The 24,046-nt window shown below is 53.0% G+C and overlaps 12 protein-coding genes across 12 annotated transcripts; 3 read left to right on the top strand and 9 right to left on the bottom strand.

Annotated features, from left to right (window-relative positions):
- Positions 1–285: 285 nt before the first annotated feature.
- BGZ61DRAFT_381092 (uncharacterized protein) lies at positions 286–1,891 on the bottom strand. Its single transcript, XM_046242636.1, has 3 exons — positions 1,644–1,891; positions 1,394–1,580; positions 286–1,343 (listed from the first exon to the last, which is right to left on the bottom strand). Exons 1-3 carry the CDS (start codon positions 1,710–1,712, stop codon positions 328–330), a joined length of 1,272 nt encoding a protein of 423 aa, XP_046111139.1. The 5' UTR covers positions 1,713–1,891; the 3' UTR covers positions 286–327.
- Positions 1,892–3,000: 1,109 nt separating this feature from the next.
- Positions 3,001–3,812, top strand: BGZ61DRAFT_472684 (acyl-CoA N-acyltransferase; the record flags this gene model as incomplete). Its single annotated transcript, XM_046248368.1, has 3 exons — positions 3,001–3,075; positions 3,133–3,521; positions 3,578–3,812. 3 exons carry the CDS (start codon positions 3,001–3,003, stop codon positions 3,810–3,812), a joined length of 699 nt encoding a protein of 232 aa, XP_046111138.1.
- A 561-nt stretch (positions 3,813–4,373) lies between these two features.
- BGZ61DRAFT_341552 (S-adenosyl-L-methionine-dependent methyltransferase) lies at positions 4,374–5,451 on the bottom strand (the record flags this gene model as incomplete). Its single annotated transcript, XM_046239417.1, has 2 exons — positions 4,374–5,366; positions 5,428–5,451. 2 exons carry the CDS (start codon positions 5,449–5,451, stop codon positions 4,374–4,376), a joined length of 1,017 nt encoding a protein of 338 aa, XP_046111137.1.
- Positions 5,452–6,277: 826 nt separating this feature from the next.
- Positions 6,278–7,276, bottom strand: BGZ61DRAFT_490035 (uncharacterized protein; the record flags this gene model as incomplete). The annotated part of the gene is made up of 1 exon (XM_046250284.1): positions 6,278–7,276. One exon carries the CDS (start codon positions 7,274–7,276, stop codon positions 6,278–6,280), a length of 999 nt encoding a protein of 332 aa, XP_046111136.1.
- Positions 7,277–8,042: 766 nt separating this feature from the next.
- On the bottom strand, positions 8,043–9,548 carry BGZ61DRAFT_93231 (uncharacterized protein). The gene has a single exon (XM_046257239.1). The coding sequence runs from the start codon at positions 9,293–9,295 to the stop codon at positions 8,141–8,143; it is 1,155 nt and encodes a 384-aa protein (XP_046111135.1). The 5' UTR covers positions 9,296–9,548; the 3' UTR covers positions 8,043–8,140.
- Positions 9,549–9,801: 253 nt separating this feature from the next.
- Positions 9,802–10,989, bottom strand: BGZ61DRAFT_340771 (uncharacterized protein; the record flags this gene model as incomplete). The annotated part of the gene is made up of 1 exon (XM_046239336.1): positions 9,802–10,989. The coding sequence occupies one exon, from the start codon at positions 10,987–10,989 to the stop codon at positions 9,802–9,804; it is 1,188 nt and encodes a 395-aa protein (XP_046111134.1).
- A 179-nt stretch (positions 10,990–11,168) lies between these two features.
- BGZ61DRAFT_93205 (uncharacterized protein) lies at positions 11,169–12,096 on the bottom strand. Its single transcript, XM_046257238.1, has one exon. The coding sequence runs from the start codon at positions 11,954–11,956 to the stop codon at positions 11,348–11,350; it is 609 nt and encodes a 202-aa protein (XP_046111133.1). The 5' UTR covers positions 11,957–12,096; the 3' UTR covers positions 11,169–11,347.
- Positions 12,097–12,728: 632 nt separating this feature from the next.
- Positions 12,729–13,992, bottom strand: BGZ61DRAFT_341657 (S-adenosyl-L-methionine-dependent methyltransferase; the record flags this gene model as incomplete). The annotated part of the gene is made up of 3 exons (XM_046239435.1): positions 12,729–13,316; positions 13,381–13,702; positions 13,754–13,992. The coding sequence occupies 3 exons, from the start codon at positions 13,990–13,992 to the stop codon at positions 12,729–12,731; spliced, it is 1,149 nt and encodes a 382-aa protein (XP_046111132.1).
- A 3,259-nt stretch (positions 13,993–17,251) lies between these two features.
- BGZ61DRAFT_502877 (major facilitator superfamily domain-containing protein) lies at positions 17,252–19,006 on the top strand (the record flags this gene model as incomplete). Its single annotated transcript, XM_046251747.1, has 3 exons — positions 17,252–17,432; positions 17,484–17,618; positions 17,673–19,006. 3 exons carry the CDS (start codon positions 17,252–17,254, stop codon positions 18,971–18,973), a joined length of 1,617 nt encoding a protein of 538 aa, XP_046111131.1. The 3' UTR covers positions 18,974–19,006.
- A 556-nt stretch (positions 19,007–19,562) lies between these two features.
- BGZ61DRAFT_472677 (SnoaL-like domain-containing protein) lies at positions 19,563–20,489 on the top strand (the record flags this gene model as incomplete). The annotated part of the gene is made up of 4 exons (XM_046248367.1): positions 19,563–19,631; positions 19,689–20,222; positions 20,273–20,341; positions 20,397–20,489. 4 exons carry the CDS (start codon positions 19,563–19,565, stop codon positions 20,487–20,489), a joined length of 765 nt encoding a protein of 254 aa, XP_046111130.1.
- A 139-nt stretch (positions 20,490–20,628) lies between these two features.
- Positions 20,629–21,869, bottom strand: BGZ61DRAFT_441861 (Triosephosphate isomerase). The gene has a single exon (XM_046244648.1). It carries the CDS (start codon positions 21,612–21,614, stop codon positions 20,841–20,843), a length of 774 nt encoding a protein of 257 aa, XP_046111129.1. The 5' UTR covers positions 21,615–21,869; the 3' UTR covers positions 20,629–20,840.
- Positions 21,870–22,055: 186 nt separating this feature from the next.
- Positions 22,056–23,776, bottom strand: BGZ61DRAFT_441860 (NAD binding domain of 6-phosphogluconate dehydrogenase-domain-containing protein). Its single transcript, XM_046244647.1, has one exon. The coding sequence runs from the start codon at positions 23,507–23,509 to the stop codon at positions 22,181–22,183; it is 1,329 nt and encodes a 442-aa protein (XP_046111128.1). The 5' UTR covers positions 23,510–23,776; the 3' UTR covers positions 22,056–22,180.
- Positions 23,777–24,046: the final 270 nt, after the last annotated feature.

Genomic DNA, 24,046 nt, shown 5'->3' with positions numbered 1-24,046 from the left:
CATCTCGACGATGCCGCAACTTCGGCACCAATCAAAGCGGAAAAGAAGCGCTAACACAAAGCGCCAACAAATGCGAGGATCTTCTGAAAGTTGACTCGATTTCGCTGCAAGGCACTATGAGATGATCCACCGACCGGTTGAGCGAGTTTGTACTACAGCCTGCGGAACAAAGGCTACTTAAGTGTCGCTTGCTACTACAGTTTCAGACTGCCAGACGATCAAGGTCATTCACGCATCATTCATGGCCTCACGATACAGGGTTAATCTTGTAAAACTAAACATTTACCCAACTACCCTTTCCATCTCTAACAAGGCTTGAGAATACATTCATTTCTTCTCCCAAAACTTCCTGCATATGTCTTGTGGTAGCGATGTCTTTCTGTGCGTCGCAGCAAAAACCTGCAGCACCGGGTTCTGGGACTTTTCGTAAACCGCCACGCATGCTCCCTGTTTCGACTTCTTGACGATATCTCGCAACTGAGATAAGAGTGCCGCTACTTTGCGGAGGGGGATTTGGTTCTGATCCTCGGCCTCCCAGCGCCGAAGATCCTCCTCCACGCTGCTGATTTGGATGTTGTGGAAGACACCTTTCGAGTGGACGCCCCGGATCAGATTCTGGGTTCGGCCGAACCAAAGTTGAGGCATCATCTGCGCGGGTGATTTCAAGGTTGTCATGGATTTGATCTCAGCTGCAGCAATGTGCGGGATACCAGAACCGCGAGAGATGACTCGGATTTGGCTGGGACCTTTGACTTTGGGATCGGTCGGAGGTTCTTGGATTTTGAGTGTGCCGAGTGCCTCAGAAAGGTCATTCGCCTCCATTGTCGTATTTCCCGGGCTACTCTGTCCTTCTCCAGGAGCTTCAGCGCCGGAGTCTCCGTAAGAAGCATCAACTTCGAATCGAACAGCGCACCTCAACCCTCCAAAGTCGTATCGAAGGACGCGACCGTGCTGAGATTGATCTTCCATGCCCGGCCCTGGCCGAGTAATAGCCTTCTCGAAGTTATGACCCCATCCTGTATTTTGTGACCCCTGAGAAATCATCTTCGTCATCGCTTCCCACATTTCAACAACCAATGTGTTGTGGACAATGAATATGTTGAGTCTGAACATGTCAGAGACATTCCCGCGGACGAAGTCGAGTAGCTTTCGTAGCGAGTTGCGGTCAATCAGAACATCGACATTGTCGAATCTGTAGTCTGGGTTCATGACCTCCATTGCTCGAAATACGACCTCGAATGGGTATTTTGGAAGTTGAAAAGTGCCCCGATCGGTAAAGTGCTCTTTGGAATCTCTTGGGATGCTGAAAGGAACTTGAGTCGAGATGAACCGTGGGGGGTCACCTGTGACAGTTAGGATCGATACCGAGTATCTACACAAGGACAACAGTTACCTGGAACATAGACGGCGGGGCTGCTTTCTTTGACCCAGCTGTAGGCACATACGAGATCGTATCCGCCGCTGCTGGTAACGGCCACATCTGATGGCGTGACCTTCGAGCTTGGTATGTTGGCCAATACTTTCCCGGTACCGCTGACTAGCCAGCGGGATAGCCTTTTTTGGCGGGCAGTAGGCTTCTTCTTGGGGGTGACATTCAGCTTCTTCTCCAAGACTTTGGCGTGGGCAAGTCGAACTCAACCCACCTTTGAAGTGCTCTCGCCATGAGGTTGAGCAGAGCCTGAGGGCGCGGCAGATTCCGTCGGGTGATCCATGAATCTTGATTCTCTTCCTCAACTGTCGTGGGTATTTTGAAGGACTGGTTAGTGAGCAGTGACCATTTCGGATGGTGCTAAAGCGTGGTTTCCAGATGGAGGAGGGGAGAGTGAGGGGTCAAAATACGCGGCTGGCTGTTGAGAGTCAGCCAACCAGCGAAGTGGTGGGCCTCCCTAGGTATCCAGCAAACAAGAAAGACTCATCTTCAGTTTGCTTGTGACGTGGTAAATTTCGCCAGTATGACAAACATACGTGTGCCTCATAGCGGGGTACTTTTTGTTTCCTTGTTATTTGCCTGAGTCGATTGCGACAATCATCAACGCTTGTGTGATGGATACATGAGGTTGAGTTGAGAGACTGGAAAACGACGCATAAATTCAATCGGCTTTTTCAGGGGCCTAAGTAATTCCAAAATTAACATTTTCCAGAGTACCTTGATAGGGGTTAGAAGCGGCACCTGTGAGTCGATCCCCGGCAAATGCAGAGTAATGTCCTATAGGCTACAAACGCACTTTGCACCGAAAGAGCCGATCGAAGATGGGTGCCGTGGCAGGGAAAAGACGCCACAGGGATGGAGCGGTGTTTGAGAGCCCATGTACAGGCTTTGCGGCTGTCTGTTAGCGCCGCAGAGGAGCTGTTTCGCAAGGATTGCATGGAGGCGGGGAGAGTATGCCGAGAACGCCAGGGTCGTGCTGACGCTGGCGCTCCAGATCCTTGAGGGTGTACCGGCAAGGGACTTTCGGCTCCCGGCTCATTTGAGAGAGTTTGGGAATTGCCATCAGGTGTCGTACGTGTCAGCGCCAAAGCGGGCGCTTGATAGTAAGCTGACGAAGCCCAGCCAATATCTGGATGAATTTACGATGCAGTTTCAGTCAAGGCGGCCGTGGGAGGTCGATTTTCTACTTGTTGTTGGTAGTTAATGGGGTGAGCAGTGCAGTATACTGACGGCATGCCCTGTTAAATCTCTCGATTCCTTAAACGGCATGGAGAGCGAATGAAGAGACATGCCTATCTCGTCTACCGCAACAATACCTATGCTACACAATAGGTACAATAGACGAAAGCTAAGATGTTGGTGGACAATGGTGTGAAACGACCGGTCAAGCCTGGCGCCCACCGTTGACCCCATTATTCCGAATAAGGAATCGCGCCACATATCGTACGGCGTAGATGCTTGATCAACTTGCGGTATAAAACCGTCAGCTCCCGGCTGCCTGATGCTTGTAAGAAATGTTTTTCTTGCACGATCCCATTGCATGATCCAAACCGCAAATCAATTTTACCACCATGACAGCAACTCCTCGATTGACACTGTCTGAAGTGACCTTGTCCCCTGTCCAAGATGATGACTTGGTCGCAATTGTAAGCCTTGACGCTATATTCGTAAATGCTCATTAATTCTGACTTTCTATTCAACAGGCTAAAGGCTACTACGAGTGTTTCGGACCATCATGGCATGATTCTGTTGAACCTCTGTCGGGGCGTCCCTCACTGGATATCCGTGTCGCTCGATTCGCCAAGCGAATGAAACCTTGGTTAACGGAGCCTGGCACGAACTGGACAAAGGCCACATTAAAAAGCAATGGTGAGATCATCGGGCACGCGGGATGGTCAGAGCCAGGGCGCCAGCCTTTGTGGAATGTCTGGCGGCATGATACGTTCCAGGGATTGGGACATGCCGAACGAGAAGGTTGGACGCCCGAAGATGTTGAAGACATGTGGTCTCACGTCGACACCGAGGCATGGAGCTCTGTCTTCACAATGTGGGACGGTGTCAGGAAGGAATTGATGGCGGCTGAACCACATTGGTGAGTATTCTACTATACCATCTTTATGATTGAGACATCTCATGTGAAAATACCAGGTATCTTGCTCCCCTTTGGGTAATGCCCAAGTACCAAGGGCGTGGAGTGGCCAGTTTGCTCCTACGACAGGTGACGGATGTTGCAGATGCACAAAGTCCACCCACGCCTGTATATTTAGAGGCCATGCCAGACGCCCGCCCCGTCTATGAGCATCATGGGTTCAAGGGCACACATCACGAGAAGACGAATTCTGTGATGATCAGACGAGGACCCAAGACGATAGTAAAGCAGTGAGGCTAACGAATTGAGGGTTCATAACTTTGGATAGGATAACTCAGCACTAAGGACTCAGTGCTTAGTACTAGAGTAGAGAAATAGTTATTTTATACTTTAGGAATTTCTTCAGCCTCAGTGGGGGGGTGGAGACTTGGACACCATTTGCATTTGTACCCTCGCTCAGAAATTCACCAGTGATCTGGGTAGTCGTCGTTGCATAGTACACAATAGCCGCTTTCTCATGCCACTTTCTGTTCTGCTATTTACCATGGGCTTCTCGGGAATACAGAGGATTTTGATGATCTGGACTCAGTTTGCTCTACTTAATAGAACCAGAGTCCCGTATCAAAGCCCTCGTAGTGCTTGATCTGCCAATAAGAGTTCAACGAAGGCCAAGTTGATCACGCCGGCCAGTGAAATGCATTCCATGATCCTAGACTACCATAGGTATCGATCAAGCTACATTACTCATCATATCAACCTCATGAGAAAAGTCGTAGTGACTTAAAGGATAATACGTAACCGAACTCTTAACTGTTTCTCGACTGCATTAATACCTTGCCAAATATCTCGGTCCATTTATTCCGATGAGGTTGGCGTGACCTCGGGCTTCCTACCCCATACAACACGCTGGTGGTAGTAGGCGTGTATGTTCTTGTTCTTCAGCTCGCGCCGCAGCTGGATGCAATACAGTACCACCTGTTCATGGGTCCAGCCGTCGAGGAGATTTGCCATAAAGGATATGTGACCTTCCACATCCGTCTCTATGCTCAGCTGTGTGAATCTCCCTATTTCCTTCAATTTCTCGTCCTTGGGCCAGTCTCCTACCGGCACTTTGGACGTCTTGGACTGGATATCAATAAACCCGGCTTCCTGTAGCCCCTTCTCCTGTAGATTTCCGGGCAATGGCGTGAAGATACGTCCCAGCTTCTTACCGCCCTCGTGGAAGAATTTTCCCCACTCTGCCAGAGCGGTACCGTCCTTGAGAGTGTCGTCGTCGCTATAGCCCATTGGGTCGCCCTCGTGGCTCTCAATCCAACCTCCCGGCTTGCACACCTGATATGCCTTCTTGAATAGGCTGTTCCAATCGGGCACACTCCCGTACAGGAACCGCATATGCACATAGTCGACCGAGTCATCTGCGAATGTCCAGTCCAACGTAAAGTCTTCAATCTCAAACTTGACGTTCGGCGGAACCCAGGATGGCTGGATCGGCGAGACATCGGTGCCCACTACCTCGACCTCGGGGAATTCGTCGCCGAAGTCTATGGCCCAAATTCCGGTGCCAGTTCCAACATCGAGGACTTTAGTGAGCCTCTCCTTGTTCAGCGGTGCAAGATATAATTTGCCGTCGAGGACAAGTGTAGAGGTGTGGTGGATGACGTCGAGCGACTCGTTGGCCTGGGCGTCGTTGGAGGCCCAGTATTGAGCGTCGCCGCGCTCGGCGTGATACGTGCGGCCGTTGATGATTCGATACTCAAGAATGCTGGAGCTTACTGAGGCGGTCGAGCTTGCGGCGCTGTCGCCGAGAGATGAGTCGGTATCGCCGGTGTCTTCGGCACCGTCAGTGTTCTAGATCATTCGTCTTAGTTCTCAATGTAGTCTGACCGCGCGTGGAGGAACGTCCAGTCACCTCCCAATGCGTCGGGGCGAGCATTGCTTGTGGGCTAGTTAGACCCTCATGTTGGTTTTCATTGTTTGCCCTCGCCTGGGCATCGGCGTTGGGAGCACGAGCGCTGTCACCCATGACGAATGCTGCTTCAAGTCTGGTTCGATACGAGGAAGAACCTAGGATTCTGTACAGAGGGAAGCACACAGGATTTTAAAAAAAAAAATGATTTCCTCGGTATTCAAGAGTCACGACCAATGCGTCGTATGATCCTTTGTTAATTTCTTGGCCAAAGGATGAATGAATCAAACCAACAAGCGCCCGGGGAGCGTAGGATCTCGTGCCGTACCATGCAAACAGACCCACCAGCAACGGTTGTTGGTGGATTTATTCCCCAAGCGAGGTCCACATCGATGAACTCCTGGTCGGACATCGATCGATGAAGGGTAAATCCTCCGCTGTTCCAGCGGGGTAGCGAACAAGGAAGAAGGGATATAAGGACAGAAAGTGGAAGGTCGATGCAGGATTGAAACATGCTCAATGCATGATCTCCTGCTCTGGGCAAGGTCCCATCCCGTTTTAGGCCAATGAAAGGCAGAAGCAGCTTGCGTTGCGATGGTTGAATGAATTCTGTGAGTTAGTACAGAACCGACTAGAGTGTGGCCTTGTTTGATTCGGGGTACGCGGAACGACACGTTGAGGCAATCGAGGGACAACCAAGAATTTAGGATACAAGTTGGAAATAACAATCAAGGATACAAGAAGTTGCTCGCACACGCGGCCTTGAAAATATCTCGTGTTTGCACCTCCTCCAAGCAAGACCCGCCGTCCCATAAGGAAGTCCATCCGTGAACAAGATTCCTGTAAGCAATCGTTAGATCACTCTACTCATCCACGAAGGAAGAACCACTAATCCTTCCATCTCGTCGTGAGTCTCATTCCACAGCAACTTCTGGACCCGTTGGCCCTCCTCAGACTTGACAAAATCGCATGGTTCAGCGACCGACATGTCTTCCAAGAACCTCCCGTGTGACTCCGAGCCAACCACTACACCAGCATTCAAGGCTATCCACCCCGCCCTTTCGGGAGACCTGGCCCTGATCGCTTTCACCATGTTCATGGGGATGCGGAGGTAGACTGGCAGCACGTCAGACATGCCTGTATTGACCATGCCAGGACAAAAGTTGTTGATGATGACCTTGTTCGCAGTGTAGTGCTTTGCCAGCTCCATCTGGAAAAGCACGCACAAAAGTTTGCTGTCCCCGTATCTCGCAAACGTGGGGATACCCTCAGCTTCGTCAAAGTGCTTCAGAAGACCTTCATCCTTCGTCAGAGGCAGCTTTGCAATCAGGCTTGTTTGCTTGTGTGCTCGGCTGCCTGTCCAAGTTACTCGAGTAGGACGGCCAGTCCTGCTAGCTGTATCCTCTAGTGTCGGAAGTAGAGCGAGAGTAAGAAGAACGTTGGACAGGTAGTTGACCTGAATGTTCTTCTCGTGGCCGTTGCTGGCGAACTCGCGGCCCAGCGTACCAATTCCAGCATTGAGCATGAGCAAATGAAGATCCGTGAATTGGGCTTTGAAAGAGGACGCAAAGTCTTGCACGCTTGGGTAGTTCTCAGTGTCGAGTTTCATGACCTTGATGGTGGCATTGGGGTTGGTTGAGCCGACGGCTGGGTCAGATATGAGAGATTGTCGAACGGTCTCTCCTTTCGAGACATTCCTCACTGCCAGTATCAGGTTCGATACTCCAAACTTGAGGAGCTGAAGAGATATCTCAAGCCCGATGCCTGCCGTCGCGCCGGTAACAACTGCGGTTTTGCCCGACAGGTCGATGCCGGAGGGCAAAGGAGGGACCGGAGGTTGGATGAAAGGCATTTTTTGGTATAATTAGAGGTGCTTGGCTGTTTCTTACTAGTGCACTTTGGTTGATGAAGTCGCAATCACTTTTGAGCTTCGACTCGGTTGCCTCTAACAAGAGCTGGGAGAAGGCATCAGCTCCAGATTATCCGCCTTCATCGTGGTATTAAATACCTGCTACGCTGTGCATGACACGGAATCAAGATTCCCAATCCCGAGTCAATTAGAAGGCCCAATTTTTCAAGGCGTTTGGACTCTGATAGCGACTACTCTCCACGATCAGGCGACGCGTGAGGCCAAACTCCACTTGCGGACTAACACCAAAACTCCGCAAGGTTTCCGCAATCCCCGCGGCTGGCAAAAGCCATGATGCAACGTGTAGTTAGATAGCGGAGACAAATCCCGGGCCATTACTAAGGATTTCTGCTATGAGAGAGCAGGAAAAGTCCCCGGGGTCACACCGAATGCCGTGTTTGTCGATCGACGCGTTGGAGTGATATGGCGGGATTGGAGCTCACGGCTCAACGTCACTTTTCAGCAGAGAACATAGCACCACAGATTCCATGGATGGCATGTTTCAACAATTTCGTACATAGACCAGTCAATTCCAAGGGTATCTGAACATCTTATCTCGGACTGCATCCTGCGTTGTACTCCTCCTCCATTATCCGTACCACACACATGCATCCTCCAAGCCTTCCAGCAACCCAAGATATCCTTTTACTCAAGCGCATTCCACCAAGCTGTACCGAACGAATCCACGCACACATGTTCATCTCAGCCTTTGAGGCCATCTCAGCGAATGGAAGGCGTTCGTAGCCAGAGTGGATACCTAACAGTCCTGGCACCGTAGTTGACATGTCCTCTTGGTGTTCATCTTGGCTAAATGGCGCTGCCTGGCGGCTGGTTGCTGCCCAGTCCCTGGTTGCCATTCAGCGGCTGGTTGTTGCCCATTCCCTGGTTGCCATTCAGCGGCTGGTTGTTGCCCATTCCCTGGTTGCCATTCAGCGGCTGGTTGCTGCCCATTCCCTGGTTCCCAATCGGCGGCTGGTTGCGGACCTGCCGAGAAGCCGTGACCTTTCTCTTGCGTGAGGTGTCTCGAAAGAAGACAAGCATCATCCCGTAAAGCTCCCACGACAGCCGTTCAATCTCTCGTCCCTGGTGCACCTCGGCGCAGTTGAGTTCGTGGCCAACCGTCCACAGCCGTTCGGCGATGTCACGGAACCTGGCCGGTTGGAAATTGTCGGGCAGCGGAACGTTGCGGCTGACAACGCACTGGTTGATGGCCTCTTGGAGACACCACTCGCTGCGCTCGGTGTCGCCCATCCGGCAGAACATCTCGTACAGCTTGTCGTTGTACTCGGAGGGCAGGACGCGGATCGTCTCGTGCGTGAGGTGCAAGAATATCTTGGGCAACAGTTCGTTCATCGGAGGCGACGGGAGCAGGAGCTTGTCCAGCCATTCTTTGTGCTCGTGGACGAAGGTGGCCGCGTTGATGGTTTCTTCGACGGCGAGAACCGGGTGACGTGTCTGGGGGACTGTCGGGTTGGTGGGCGCGCTGGGGATGGCTGCTTGCACGGCTGGTTGATTCAAGGGTGGTTGATTCATGGATGCTTGGTTCAATGCTTGGTGGAAAGCGGCTTGCTGGAAAGCGGCTTGGTTCATGGTGACCTGGCCCATGGTGACCTGGTTCATGGCGGCCTGGTTCATGGCCACTTGGTCCACGGGCGCTTGGTTAATGGCCGGTTGGTCCATGGCGGGTTGGTCCATGGCGGGTTGGTTCATGACGGCTTGGTCCATGGGCACTTGGTCCATGGGCACTTGGTTGATGGCGGCTTGCTCCATGACGACTTGGTTCATGGCGGGTTGGCTCATGGCCACTTGGCCGATGGTCGCTTGGTCCATGGGCGCTTGGTTCATCGCGGCTTGGTTCATGAGGGCTTGGTTCATGTCCATGATGGTTTGGTCGAAAGCAGCCGGGTCGGCGGGCTGCCATCCAGGGTGGAGGGGTGGTGGTGGTGGTGGTTGATCAGACATGTTGAGTGAGCCCGCGGTCGGGTGTCTCTCGTTGTGATGAGTCTGGAGTTGGTTGTGCGGCGGTGATGCTTCACGAAGGAAGGGCTTCGATGACTTTGGACGCCACCTCAGTGCACGATGTGAAGGGTCAGAAATAGCGAAGAAAAGATGGTGGAAGACGGAGATGGAAGCCGCCTGGACGCGTTGTGGTGAAGCATGGATGCGCAAACAGACAAATGTGGTGCGTTGTGAAGCGCCTCAAACAAACACCACAAGCCTGACTGTGATTCACGGACAACGAGGTCTTTCCTCACAAAATCTTTCTTCAACATAGGGTATAAAGTACCAGAATGTACACTGTCCAAAATTCCTGCAATGCCTACTACTCCATTTTATCATGGCCCATTAAAACCCAGCAAATAAAACACCGGCCCCAGCTTGTGAAAGAGTCGACGCTCTCCCTCCCTCGTCCCAAACATACCGCCGTGTTGCCAAAGAACAATTGCTTCATCCGCAACGCAGCTGCCTTAGTACTTTTGGCCCGCCCGGTACTCCTCGGCCGTCTCGTTGTGGGCGGCTAGTTCCGCCGTAAAAGTCTGTTGGCCGACTCCCGGGTTGGTGTAACCCGGCGGCGGCGGGGTGCTGGCGATGGAGTACATGCTGGCCCTCTGGTTGTCCGACAGCCCAGGGCTGGGTTGAGGGTGTGACCATCGAGGATCCGATCCTTGCGACGTGGACGAGTGGCGATAGATGTTGGGCTGGCCGGGGCTGGGCTGTGCTTGATACAGGCTTGGGGATCGCGACGAGGCCGGGTGGTAGTAGTCGCCCGGGAGCTCCATGGCGAAGGTCTGCGGAGGTCCTGTCTTCGGCGGCACCGGCGGGCCGCCGTACTGGAGCTGGGGAGGCGGCGTCGGCTGCACCTGGTACGCGTTCTGAGGGTTCTGAGGGTATTGAGACGAGCTGCCGGGCCGCGAGTACTGGGGGAACTGTGGCGACTGCTGCGGCTGCTGGTACACCAGGCCGGGGCTTCCCGGAGGAACGCCGCCGGGGGAGAAGGCGTCGGGCTGCATCGTCTGGCGGTGCAGAAGGGTCTGGGTCATGGTGTTCGACCGGTCGGCCGGGTTGAGGGTCTTGAGTCTTCCGTCCTGGAACATGGCCTTGAGGATGCCAGCGTCCAGCAGCTCAGCCTTCTTGATTATGCGCCCAATCATCTCTTTGCTGGCCTTCTTTACCTCGGCCTTGACAAAGCCCATCATGGTGATGTTGCACTTGATCTCAATGTCCTCGCGCAGGTACAGGCCGTCCTTGGGCGCGCCCAGCTCCTCCAGGCCAATCTCCGAGGCCTCGGGGGCTTCGATGCCGGGCTGGTTGCCCTGGACGCGGTAGCGGTTGCGCATGTCGACGCTCATGGGCGCGTAGATGTGCGTCTGCAGGCCCCAGGGCATGTCGTGGAAGCAGCCGTTGAAGGAGATCTTGCCGGAGCCGATCTTGCCCATGCCGGGGACGTACTGGATGCGCTCGGTGATCTCGTACCACGTCGAGTAGTACTCGTCGGCGGCGGCGTTGCGCGGGGCCGAGATGGGCTTGTGGCTGAGGACGAGCGGGTTGACGGTGATGACTTCGCTGTGGGAGTGGAGCATGTCGATGGCCAGCTGGCGCGGGATAAAGCCCGGGATGGGCGTGATGATGGTCATGGTCTCCTTTTTGCGGAGCATTTTGGCGGTTTGGGCTGGTGTTGCTCGGGTTGTGTTTCTCGGTGGGTGATGATGACGCGCTTCTTTGCGACTTGTTCTTCGGTGGCCGTCGGGTCGGGCTCGAGGGTTATATCGCGCTCTCTATCCGTTTGACCCGGGGTCGCAATCCGTAAGCAGGATCGGAGGTGCAGGGTCTGAGGTGTCGCCTCTCTCGTTATCGTCGATGTCGTCGCCGAGCCGTCATGTAGGGGCGTTGAGCAATGCGGGGGAACGGCGTCGAAAACGGAAGACAAGCAGCAAAATGCACAACAAAGCTGGGACAGGAACAAGTTTTAGTCTTAACAGAAGGGGGGGAAAACTCTAAGCCATAAAGCCATCGTCAGCCAAAATATGCGACCAGGATCATGGAATGCCGATGTGCGCTGCTTGGGCTGGTTTGGCTGGCTGGCTGCGTCTTGCTTCGCATCTGGCGCGGGGCTACCAAGCTGCTATCCCATGCTTGGCCCAGCGCCACGGGGGGCACGATGACGTGAGATAATGGGATGGACATGGGATGGGTAGGTACCTCTAGGATGGAGGCACCGGCGCAGCGCCACCTCGGCGCGTACGACTGGCGGCTGAGCCACCCGCAACTCTGGCGGCCGCGAATCAGGCCCCTGACGACCTTTTGTCTTGGCGACTGTATGCATCCTCTGCATCCTGTTCTCTCCTCTTTGGGATTGCCACGAACCTTTCCTGGTCCCGCGGCGCAGAATCGGCGTCGGCAGCGGTGTGAACGACACCGCCGGACCTGCGCTGGCTGCTCGCTGTGCCGCCCGCCGTGCCATTCCCGCCATTTCGCATTGCCGGGCTCCCTATCAACAGGGCCCCAGCGCCAGGGCCCCCCGGCCAGGTCCCCGATGCTAGGGCTGAAGAAACACAAGGGGCTGGCAGAGGATGGAGGATGACCTCGCCGGTTTCCAATCATCGCTGAATCACCTTTGGGCATTCAGGACAACCATATTTTAAGGCCGGATCTCGTAGCTTCCGGCTTCCGGGAGGATGTCGCCCGCCAAACGACTCCGCCTCGCTGTCGCACGCTCTGTCAAACAAACGCGCTGGCCCGTGGAATGGGGAATCCACCCCCCGTGGACGGCTCGCTGGTGTTCCGGTAGGCGCTGCAGTGCGCTACTTAACCCGCTATTTTATACGGGCGTGGCAGTGGCGAGGCCTCCCCGTCGCGCGCGCTCCCTCGCTCGCTCGGCTGGAGCCGATCTTCCCGGCGAAACTTTTGTGCTTGGACGCGTACTTTGCTGATCGCCCATTCCAAACCGGGATCGCCCAGATGCATACGTCAACCTCGACGCTGTGCGGGGGAGCATTGCGTCGTCTATTCCGAGTTGGAGGGTCGTTGCAGTCAATCGCCGCTCCACACGACCTACCCTACACCGAAGCTGCCGTACGCACGAGCTTCCGTCCATCCATCCATCTCTTCTCTCGGGGAGTCGCAGGTGCCTCAGATTCATATGACCGAGGATATCATTCGACTGTTATCTGCATTACCCAGTGTCTATTCCAAATGTCTAGAGCTCCCTAGGCTATGTGCCACGTTACCAATTACTCACCAATACCCCGATCTTTCGCCTCCTCGCCGTCTCTCTATGCTGATAAATCACTCCAATTGTAGGGTGGTATTCTACCTATCGTGCATGCTTAGGCCATATTCGAGACCGAAAACCACAAGGTTCTACCCGTCGGAACTTACTCACACCATCCATCCCCTATGCATCAGATACCTCCGGCTTCTTCCCCACCATCAGGTACATGGGCGTAAACAACTTCTGCTTGCCGCCCTCCACCAGTGCGTCCGCCGCAGTCGACAAGCTCTCGGCCGTCTTCCTCGTTCCCGCTGGTGCGAGTCGAACAGCCTCCATGACACTGAAGATGTTGTGCATCACCAGCCGGCCCCACTTGTTCATCCGCATCACCGTCACCAGGTCGCCCAGCGTCTGCACATATCTCACGTTGCTGTCGAGGGGCCAGTACCACGGAGCCGCGCTGTCCTTGTCGTCCGCCAGGTCCTCGTTAATCTCTAGCTCGAATCCAGCGTCTTTCATGGCGGCGATGCCGTGGGAAATCTTGAACATCTGAGCAATACCGTCGCCCTGCTCAATGTCGAGGCGGATTCGGCGATGGTCAAGTCTGTCGTTGTCGTACGCCTCGGTCATCAACCACTCGTAGACACCAAACTTGCCGCCCGGCTTCAAAACACGGAAAATTTCACTGTAGACATCCTTGAGCGAGGGGGCATGTACAGTCGCTTCGATTGCGTAGACGGCGTCGAACGAGTTATCGGGGAACGGGATTCCCTAAAGCAGAACCTGATTAGATTCTCGCTGCGCTCCACAAAGCTCTTTTCTATGAGAGACGTACCATAAAGTTCCCCTGAACAAACTTGAGCTTGTAGGATAGCCTTTCCTGCTCTGCGTAGATGGTTGCTCGCGAAACTTGGTATTCATTGAGATTCAGCCCGGTGACGTGGGCGCCAGTGAACTTGACAATCTCTCGGGCCGGACCGCCGACACCACAGCCAACATCGAGAACCTTCATGTCTGGCTTGATGTCGATGCTGTGTGCGAGGTAGTGTTCGTGGCGGGCTATGGCGCGGTGGAAGGTCTCGCCGTAGGCAAACCGGCAGAAGTGAAAGCACTGACTCCACCCGTACTCGTAGAAATCCGTGGCGAGGTTGTAGTATCTAGATCGTCAGCACAACCAGTAGAAGGGAATGGAGAGGAACTAAACACACTGTCGGGTAAGGCTTGCGTAGTTGTCCGTTCGTTCTTGTCGGGTGCCTTCGTCCTCGTCCTCGGCCTTCTTGTTGTCCCAATGTTGGAAATACTCGTCCACAGCGGCAACGTGCGCGGCGTTGTCCTTCTTCATCATGGCACTGATTCCGCCCTTGGCATCTTTCGACTGCTTGTGGAGGACCTTGTCGAAGGCTGAGTTCTTGGCCTCATCGTAGGAGATAAGTTGCTTGCTCGACATGTTGAATGGCTTCGCTTGACGCTCTTTGGAAAGACAGAGATGGTTCGAAAAGATGAGGGGATAGAGAAGATGATGGGATAGAGAAGCAATAGAGAATTGATTGAGGTGATGAGGAGAAAACCCTTCAAGGAGGCAACGGCCCTTTAAATACGAGTGTCTTGTTAAAGGGGCTGGACTTGGGAGAGAGTTGCCCCAACTGCATGACGGTCGCTTAGCGAATACCAATTGCTATCTTGCGTACATCATCCCCGAGGTTGCAGACTAGTTCCTTCAACCAAGCCTTCATTATGTGTAAGCTCGCCTCTAAGGACCTGAATGCGAAAACGAACAAGAGCCATGGCTGGCTTTCTTGGTGTTGTTCAAACGTGCTGAGCGACCGGGCTGGTACGAATACGAGACCCACATTCCCCCAACCCGAATGCGAGCCCACATCAACGTCGGGTCTTGGGACGATACAATGCCTGCAATTTCAGCGTTCCACAGATAAAAGAGCGCGGGATAATACCTTCAGGACTAAACGAGGTAGCAATGGATCTGTGAATCTCATGGAGTAGCCATTTACCCGTTAAACCGCCACTGAGATCCTTATGTTGGACAACCCCATCTGCATCTGCCCGCCCCCTAGATTATCGAGATGGTCGAATGAATCTCCCTGTAGCGGCGAGATGAAGTAGGGATTTGGGGCACGGCTTACTCCACGGCCGCAAGGGTCCCTTCAAACGTGGGACTGGATGTCAGTACCCTCTCGGCCTCGTATCGACTCTAGTACTGAACCCGAGACGGCGTCGTGGTGCATTTCACTTGGCTATCCAGCATCATGCATGCTTTATGTTCCTATCTGCATCACTTGCATAGCTGTCCCGGTCCTGGCTGTTGACCGGTGTGAGTTGATCCCACAGTCCATTCCTTGCTCTCCAGCACTTGGACGTCTCGACCAGTTTAAACCACTGTAAGGTGGACAAGGCGCATAATCTATGATTTAACGGCGAGTCAGACGATGACCTCCGTACATTTTCTCCAAAGGGTACCCATTGGATATGGGAACATTCTGCCGTCGTGAGTGGGCTGCATACTCCACTAAACCCACGGCACTCCCCTGAACTTGATCGAAATGTCTCCATTTCTGCAGGGTATTTCCCTTGCGGCGATTCCATACGCATGGTTATTTCAAGAAAATATTCTCCCAGGTAGTGCCAGTGCGTTTCAGCTCTGGGACATGCGCTCAAATCTCTCAATTGGACGGTGGGCCCCTGTTACGCCCCCTTGCGAAGTTGCGATTCGTTTGTACATTAACGAAACACACCCACGTAAAAGCGCAATCCTTTCCTTGAGCCCACCAGACCCATATGAAGACCTTAAAAGCCAGCGGACTCTCCTCATTGGCATTTAAATCGTCCCTGACTCCTGACTCTTCAGCACCGGTTGTGGTTGGACTATCCCGCTCCGCTACAATTTCGAGCCTCGTCAATGGGTATTAGGATTGAGGCAGCCATCCTGGACGGTATCGGATCCGATGGGACTGTTAGCCTTAATTAAAATGAGTATTGCTATTCGCATACGTTCAAAATGCTAATCGCACATACATACAACCTTTTACATCTAAACTTAGATAGTATTAGGTATAGCTGGACTGCACGCTCGTCTTAAGGAATTTTATTCTGAAGAGTCTTTAGTTTTTACTCTAAAATAAGATAAAAAAATGAAAATTAAATAGTAGAACTTAGAGAATAAATACTTAAAATAAAGCTTATTTAATTTTCTTAGGTTTAATATACTAATAGGTATATTATTAAGACTTAAATTAGCCTATATACTGAAGTATGCGAGTAGTGTTTTAAGTGTGTGCAAATAGCAATACTCATTAAAATGAGGCAGGTCTAACACTGGGCGAGGTTCAGGAATTTCCTCTTACGGATGACTTGTCCTCACCCAGGTTGGCATTCGTCTTGATCAGATCACTGTCCAGCGACTCCCAGCTCGTATAACAGCCTTAGAAAATTCCCACAGTTTCAATGGTGATCAGTAACGTCCAATAAATCACCATGTTCGGTAGATTTGCGGTCGTACAACACTCTGAGAAGATCGCTGGCTGCCCCGGTGTTAACTGGACTATCGAATCTGGAAATACAGAAGCCGATTGTGAACTTGTTGGCAAAATATCCAGTACTATCAGGCTCGTGGAATCGGGCTTGCCTCTCCTTCCCAACCAATCTCTAATCCTCGATGACTAGATAATGTGGCGGTCAAGCACTTAGACAAAGAACATACTCACCAAGCAGTAAACAATCTCCTAGCAAATCCCTTGACATACGAGCAGCCTTCATGTCTTCTTTTACGTATGGCTTGTCTCATGGAACAAAGTGATGTGCCTAAGTAGATCGGTAAGGCAAGAGATAAGTGTCGCAAAATCTGGGGGGCTGGACCAGCGGAAAGGGATGAGGGCGTGTCAAAGTGCTGTGCATGGTTACATCGAAAGACCGGCGGGGGATTGCTACACATCTAAACGGACAGGTATCCGAGACCAGGAATGTAGAGTGATTGACCCGTAGTCCGTTGTTGATAGATCCTAGGGTAAGTTGGCGTATTTTATTCCCCGAGCCCCGGTGCTCAATTAAAGATGTCTGTTCAGCCACTCCTACGAGCCGAGCCTTGCTGAACCCATTGTCCGCTTTCCGCGTGTGACCTTGAGGCGGTGGTGGCAGTAGTAATGGCAAGCTGAATGTTCGGCTCCTGTTACCGACCCGGTAGGCATCTGTTGATACGCATCGCCGTCCACGGCGTTGGGAATTCTTCCGCAGTCAGAACAATGGCTACTTACATCTCCACCCCCACCTCCATATCCGCCTCCACCTCCACCTTCAGCCGGAACCCATCTGATCTCCGGGGGACGTCGTTCGCTGCACTCTCCGAGATCCTTTCCGTGGCCTGGCAACAACGCAAACCGAACGCGCCAGTGTCAATTGGGATCCGAGACCTCCCATTGACCAATCAACGGGCCAGAGTCAATCTTGACCAGCCGAACCTCCCCCGCAGTTTTGCTAGGGTGGTGGAGCTGCCGAACCGATCGGACAGGGATGGCTCGGTTGGGGAACCGAGCCACGACGTATAAGAATATGATTTTCTTCAGCAAAAAAGGCCTCCTTCAAGCGCTTACTTGTTCTCGACAGCCTTGCCAAGTCGGACCTTCAGTCTCCCCAGAGGCTCGCTGTCCAACTGTATCATGGCGACCGACTTGGACACGAAGCAGCCCTCGGCTGAGATGCTCGAGGATATCGAGAAGCCCTCGGCTCATCAGGAGGGCTACGTGGAGGGCAACGCGCTGCTCGTCGACAAGCATGGCAACGTCCGAAAAGTCCCAGTGCCTTCCAGCAACCCTAATGACCCTCTCAACTTCAAGACCTGGGAGAAGTGGGCAGTCATCCTCACATGCTGTTGGTTTTGTACGTCACCAGCCACTGCCGCTCGGAAGACGACAACTAACAATTTCGCAGCCGTCATGAGCTTGGCTCTTGCAGGCGGCCTCGGTGCAATCTTGAACGTCTTTTTTGCAATTTACTCTCCCCAGGGCTATAAGCCAGCAGATATTGCTTTCCTCTTGACCCTTCCGTCTCTTTGTATTGGTCTGGGTAAGTTGCGAAGTCAAACGAGATAAAGAAACCTGCTAATCACGGTGGATGCAGGCAATTTCATTATCCTGCCGGTATCTCTCGCATTCGGCCGACGACCTGTCTTCCTGATCTCAACAATCATCCTACTCGCAGCCACGATCGGCTCCGCGGTTCAGAATAGCTACAATGGCCATCTTGCGAGCCGAGTCATCCAAGGACTCGCTACAGGTGCCTCCGAGTCACTACTTCCACTCATGCTCACGGAAGTGACATATCTGCATGAGCGCGGTCGCGTATTTGGTCTGTACTGGACGATCCAGAACATTCTTAGCAGTACTCTGAACCTGGCAAGCAGCTACGAGGCTGCTGCCCTTGGATGGAGATGGTACTACTGGATCTTTGTCATCGCCATCGCTGTTGGATTGGTTCTTGCGGTCCTGTTCGGCTTCGAGACGCGATTCGCCCGACCTGCTGTCAACCTGGACGGCCGCGTTATTATGACTGACGACTTTGGTGTTACTCACATCATTCCCGACAACGAGGCCCAAGAATATCTCGAACAACATGGAATTGAACCCCAGCCCGATGAGGTCGATGTACCCAAGAAATCATACATGCAAATGTTGAAGCCTTGGTCGGAGCCCCACCCAACTCCTGGAAAGATGATTGTCCTCTCATGGCTTCGCATGGCCCAGAGCATGACTTCGCCCGCCATACTCTATGTGGTTCTAGCTAGCTCCATTACCCTTGGATGTGTCGTCGGTATTTCCCTGACATACGATACTGTGCTCCAACAGTACGGGTGGAAACCGCAAGATGTTGGCCTGATCAACCTGGGCGGTGTTGTCGGTGGCCTCCTCGGTGCTGCCTATTGCACTCTGCTTGGAGAGCCATTCGTGCTGTGGATGGCCAAGCGCCACCATGGAATTCACAAACCCGAGCATCGATTAATCGTACTCATCCCTATGGCACTCCTTGGTTTCGCTATGCTGCTCCTGTATGGATTCATGGCAACCGCGGCCTTTGAAGGTGGCGGCTCCTCTTGGGGTGCTGTGATTAGTTGGACACTCTTCCAAATCACCTTCACCAGCGTGTTGATCATCAGCACCACCTTTGCCTCAGAAGCTAGCCCGAAGCACCCCGGTCCAGCCTTGGTCATGGTGGTGGGCACCAAGAATATTGTGTCCTTTGGAGTGGCTTTTGGCATGACGCCTATGGTCGCGCAGGGAGGCTATACCTGGACGTTTGGGGTTTTATCGGGTATTTTTGGGGCTATCTTTATTCTGGGCGTGCCTGTATACATCCTGAACCCCATTTGGCGACGATATGCGACGCGTAGAGAGGAGAGAAGCGGAGTCACCACCACTGATTGAGTTGCAACAGAGTAGCTGTAGCATGAATACACGCTGGATGAACTTGAAATTCTCCCTTGTGACCAAACGTTCGATGTAAATGAATAAATTAGCGAAAAATCGGTTCAAATCATGCCACGATGGTTCATGATACTAAAAAAGGTGTGATAGTGCAACAAGTTCGCTCCCTTGTCATCTGTTTCCTACGATGGATACTTCAGGAAACAAAATTTAAGACATACTGAGTGATATCTAGCTAGTCATCGTGTGAAAGGACCCAGAACAAGAAGTAGGGAATAATTCATGACTGTGATTTCAGACTCCTGAGTGTATGGATGAGCCATCCCCCTCCCCATCGGCGCAGAGGTTCTCCCCCCGGCTCCGGGGCCCCACACTACCTGCTACAACTCTAGCCCCGAACCGAGCTCTCGGAATGATTGTAATGCGTTCAATAGCTAAAAGATGCGGGGTGGAGAGGAGGCATCTCATGATGCCTATAAACAGGAGCAAATCTTGCTCAGAATGCTCTGATGTATCTGGAACTATATCAGAGCCAAACTTGGAAATTTACACATTCTCTCATACTTACCGAAACATCAAACCTGAAATCATGGCCTCGGAAAATTCTATTGCAGCACTCGAGGCCCGAGTCGTGGCTGCCGAACGCCTGGCACAGCGTGTAAGTACTGGGCCTACGGTAAATATTGTAAACAAGGAGTATTCACCTCATAACTAGGCTTACGACCGTGGTGCGGTCGAGAATGTCTTTAGCAAGTACATGCACCTCCACAACGTATTTGAGGATGAACAGATCAAACCGCTCTGGGTCAAGAAGGGCACTGAAGGAATTCATGCTCAGTACACCAATGTGGGTGTATACACGGACTATGATAGCGTCATGGCCTATCATAGTGGACGTCCATCACCGGCAGGCAAGCTGATTCTCCATGAAACCACAACCCCTCTCATCGAGGTTGCAGAGGATGGTGAAACAGCCAAAGGATTCTGGCTCATGGCGGGTGTTGAGAGCGGCTTGTCTGACCCATCCAACGTCGGCGCTATGCCCGAGTTTCTGTATGAGCCCGAGGACAAGAACGTCGACGGAAAACGAGTTTGGACCCATTGGGTGTGGTGCCAGTACGCCCTTGACTTCTTAAAGCAGGATGGCGAGTGGAAGATTTGGCACTTCCGCTGCCTGGAGGTGACTCGCGCTCCGTTCAGCGAGAACTGGATTACGTTCGCCAATAAGAACCAGATCGCATTTGATAAGGTGCCTAGTTGTCTGATTCTTGGAAACAACGGTTGTTAATCAGAAATTAGGACCTGGCCTATTTTGGAAAGAACGGCAAGGCAGTTTTCATGCCTACTCCGGATGAAGCCGCGAAGAAGGTGAGTAAACGGTCCATTTCTCTGGTGTAAATGCAGAACTGACTGACGCCCTTAGATTGCTGATGTCTACGGCCCAAACCGAGCTCGAAAGCTCGATGTACCCCTTCCGTCCCCGTACAAGACGTTTGCGGACGTTGAAGAATATTGAGTCCTGGAAACAGTTAGGAAGGATTATGAGCGTGTCAGCAATTTCATCATTATCATATTAAGTAGCTTTAGTTAACCTGCCGTGGCCCGAATGTGCATGTTCACTGCCTATCTCAGAATGAAGTTAAACCTTAGTCTTGCTAAAGTTGACGATAGGTGTGACATGGGCTGACACTGGGTTTGTCTGAGTAGTCGTGCCTGAATAGTCAATTCTGTAAAAATTACAGCTGAGCACAATACAACCCACTACCCTGAAGCAATAATCACCGAGCGAGGGAGTGCCATGTACCATTGAAAGGAAATCCGAACAAACGTTTACATGATCTCAGTACAGGTCTATCCTATGAACAGCTTACGCTGTAGCGACTTCCTGAATGGTCTTGTAAAACTGCGCCGGGTCATGCGCAAACCTCCCCAAGAACAACCCATCCACACCATCTTTCAACTTCTGGAACAGCCCTGGCCCTGCACTTCCGCCGTAAAGAATCCTGGTTGTGCCACTTCGCTTCTGTATGCACTCGAGTTGTCGGATTGCAGACGTGACTTCGACGACATAGCCAACTTCGGCGGGCTGCGACGCGCCGATGGCCCATACCGGCTCATATGCAAGGATGACCTCAGCATCATCCGGCACTGCCGCCAAAACAGACTCAACCTGGCAACGGCACTCGTCCACGGCTGAGATGGACGTCTCGCCACGCATCTTCTCGCCGATGCACACCAGTGGCATCATCCCGTTTCGCGTAGTAGCCGCGGCCTTCTTCGCGGTGATCTCGTCTGTCTCCCCAAACAAACGCCGCCGTTCAGCGTGTCCCACTTCAACGAGACGGCAGCCAACTTCAGCCAGCACAGCTGGTGACACTTCACCGGTATATGCGCCTGTGTCCTCGTGGAAAGTATCTTGTGCGCCACACCAGATCTTCTTGCCTTGGACCTTGTTGATCACTGAAACAAGGGTGACGTGGTCTGGGACGATGAAGACATCGACATGGTCCAATGGCGTTGCGTCCGAGTCGGAGAGGAGCTGAAGGAGTTGGTCGACGTATTGGCCTGTCCGGGATGCGGAAAAGTACATCTTGGTCGAGACACCGACAATGCGGCGCTGCGACCGACGTGGAGAAGCCATTGGTTCGTGAAATATCCGCAAATCGATGGAATATCCGTAAAGAGACAATCCAGATAAGGCTCCGAGAAGATTGAAGTGCCGGAGGGGTAAGATGCAGTATTCCGGGTCACGAATCGTGAGCCGACACGGAGGAGTGCTTCTGCCACGGACGACCCGAAGTTCCAGCCGAGCACCGGGTTCGGAGCCGAGTAAATTGCAAGGGCTCGGTCTAGATTCTCTAGATTCTCTCTCAGTTATCGATTTTGTGGATTTTATTTGGGACTCTCTTTTCCGTCGAGCGAAACATGCCGTTTCTGGCCTTCCTTGCAGGATAAGTATCCAGCGACTGCCGAGCCGGACTTCCCAAATAGGAAATCCGGCGAGGGGCGCTTAAGTAACTTACACTGCGACCTGCTCAACTCGGTTGTCGTAACCATTGTCCACATGATCAAATATTGGATGCGTGACGTGGAAGAGAAATTGGAGTCTTTTCTATTGAATGACTACGATACGGATATGCCGTTGGTCCATTCCTCCAACCCCGGTTCCGATCCCGGTCCCCAGCAATCCAACGTGTCACTTCACACCTACGCCGCCCAGACCTTGACGGCCAAGGCCATCGGTGCCTCCGGACGATCCTTTGGCTTATGCTGCAGCACTAACCGGAGAATGTTTAGCGCTTGAGAGCCGAGGAAGAGAGGCATCTTCAACCGTTGCGCTTCATTGACCGCCTCGTGAAGCTCTTGGGTGAGGGCCGCCAGCCCGTCTACTACCACCGGTGGCTCACCTCTCAGGATCTTTATCATGTCGCCTCCAAAAGTCTTGAGCATGGTGCTGCCACCTGCAGCGTTGATGCATAGATCGAAAACCTGGTCAAGATCGAGACCGACCTTGTGCGCAAAGGTGAGGGCCTCGGCAGCTGCGCAGAGGTGGATGCCCTTCAACAGACTGATAACCAGCTTCAGTTTCGCATCCTTGGTCTCGGCTTGTCCCTTCACGGGTCCAACCTTGCCCTTTCCTTCGGTATACACTCGAATGAGACTGGCATCATCGTCAGATCCAAAGCCTCTTCCGAGCCCTGTAAAGTATCCCTGCTCGGCAGTGCTGGTCATGGGTGTCGGGAAGCCGTAGCGCCTAGCTTCTGAAGTGATGATGCTAGTGTCCTTCAGGATGATCGTAACTGCACTGGCAACGGGCTGAAACTCGGGATGGAGCATGCGTGGCATGCGATTCTCCAACATCCAGCTCCACCCTTCTGATGCGATCAGCGCCTTGCTAGTCTCCGTCAAGTCCAGGCCCAGGTGGGCTGCGAAACCCATACTCTCGTTCGAGGAAAGGATCTGGTTGGCGGCGAGGACTTGGTGGCACATCTTCATATTGCTGCCGGCGCCGACACCACCATTAACAATGTAGAGCTTTTCCGGATCCGACATGGCTTGGAGGAGGTCACGTCCCTTTGCGATAGCCTCATCTGCTGCTCCGGCCATGATGGAGAGGGTTCCATCGGCGGCTCGGATTGCCCCGCCAGACACGGGGCAATCGACAAGCAGAATATCTGGACGACCGCTGTTCTTAATTTGCTGGGCTAGCTCCTGGACATAGCCGCAAGCTACTGTTGAGCACAGCAGAAGAACAGCATCCTTGGCGAGTGCGGGGACTGCTGGATTGGAGCCTTCGAGGAGCACCTCCTGCGCCTGCTGAGCCGTCGCAACCATGCACACGCAGTATTCCTTGCCCTGAACAGCCTCAGCCGGTGTTGATGAGATGATACCACCGGCTTGCTGGAATCTTTCAAGTGTCGGGGGCCAGACGTCGAAGCCGGTAACTGGGTAGCCTTGCTTGACAAGTTGGGTGGCCATGCCGAAGCCCATGGCTCCCAGGCCGATGAAGGCAACGGGCGCCTTTGCTTCAGCCATTTTTCTTATGATAGCGTATAATTGAGGGTGGATTGTTTGTTCCAAGACGATTTTGAGACAGGAGTGTCAGATTATTCGAGAACTGGAACCATGATGAACCATGTTGCAACTTGGCGGGCGAGTATATATCGCAATAGCGTACGGCCAACTCCGGTATCGCATTATCCGACAGGCTGGTTTCCCTGTAACGGACGCATTTTAAGCCCCCACAAGGAAGGGAAACTACCTAGCGAGGAGCTCAACTCATGGTTAGGACGGCTATTACTGTCATGACAGCACGGGGGTGGAGGCCGAACCGACCCGTTACGCGAAAGCCAGCTGCTCCTCCACCACTAAACTGGATGGCGATGCGGAGCTCCACGGCCCACCCACCCCTCTTCTCCCCCGCGAGCTGCAATGCTCCCCACGGGATCCACATTGAATTGAGCCGACCCGGGATGTTTTCCGAAGCCGTTGCAGGTCTCCGGGAGAATGCTGGCCGAAATGCTGCCCGAGTGTGACGTGGGTGGGCGAGGAAGATGGCGGGGTTGTTGATCA

Source organism: Ilyonectria robusta, assembly GCF_021365365.1.
Source record: "Ilyonectria robusta strain PMI_751 chromosome Unknown BGZ61scaffold_2, whole genome shotgun sequence".
In the NCBI taxonomy this organism is placed as follows: Eukaryota; Fungi; Ascomycota; class Sordariomycetes; order Hypocreales; family Nectriaceae; genus Ilyonectria; species Ilyonectria robusta.
This window is presented reverse-complemented; position numbering and strand designations above follow the sequence as displayed.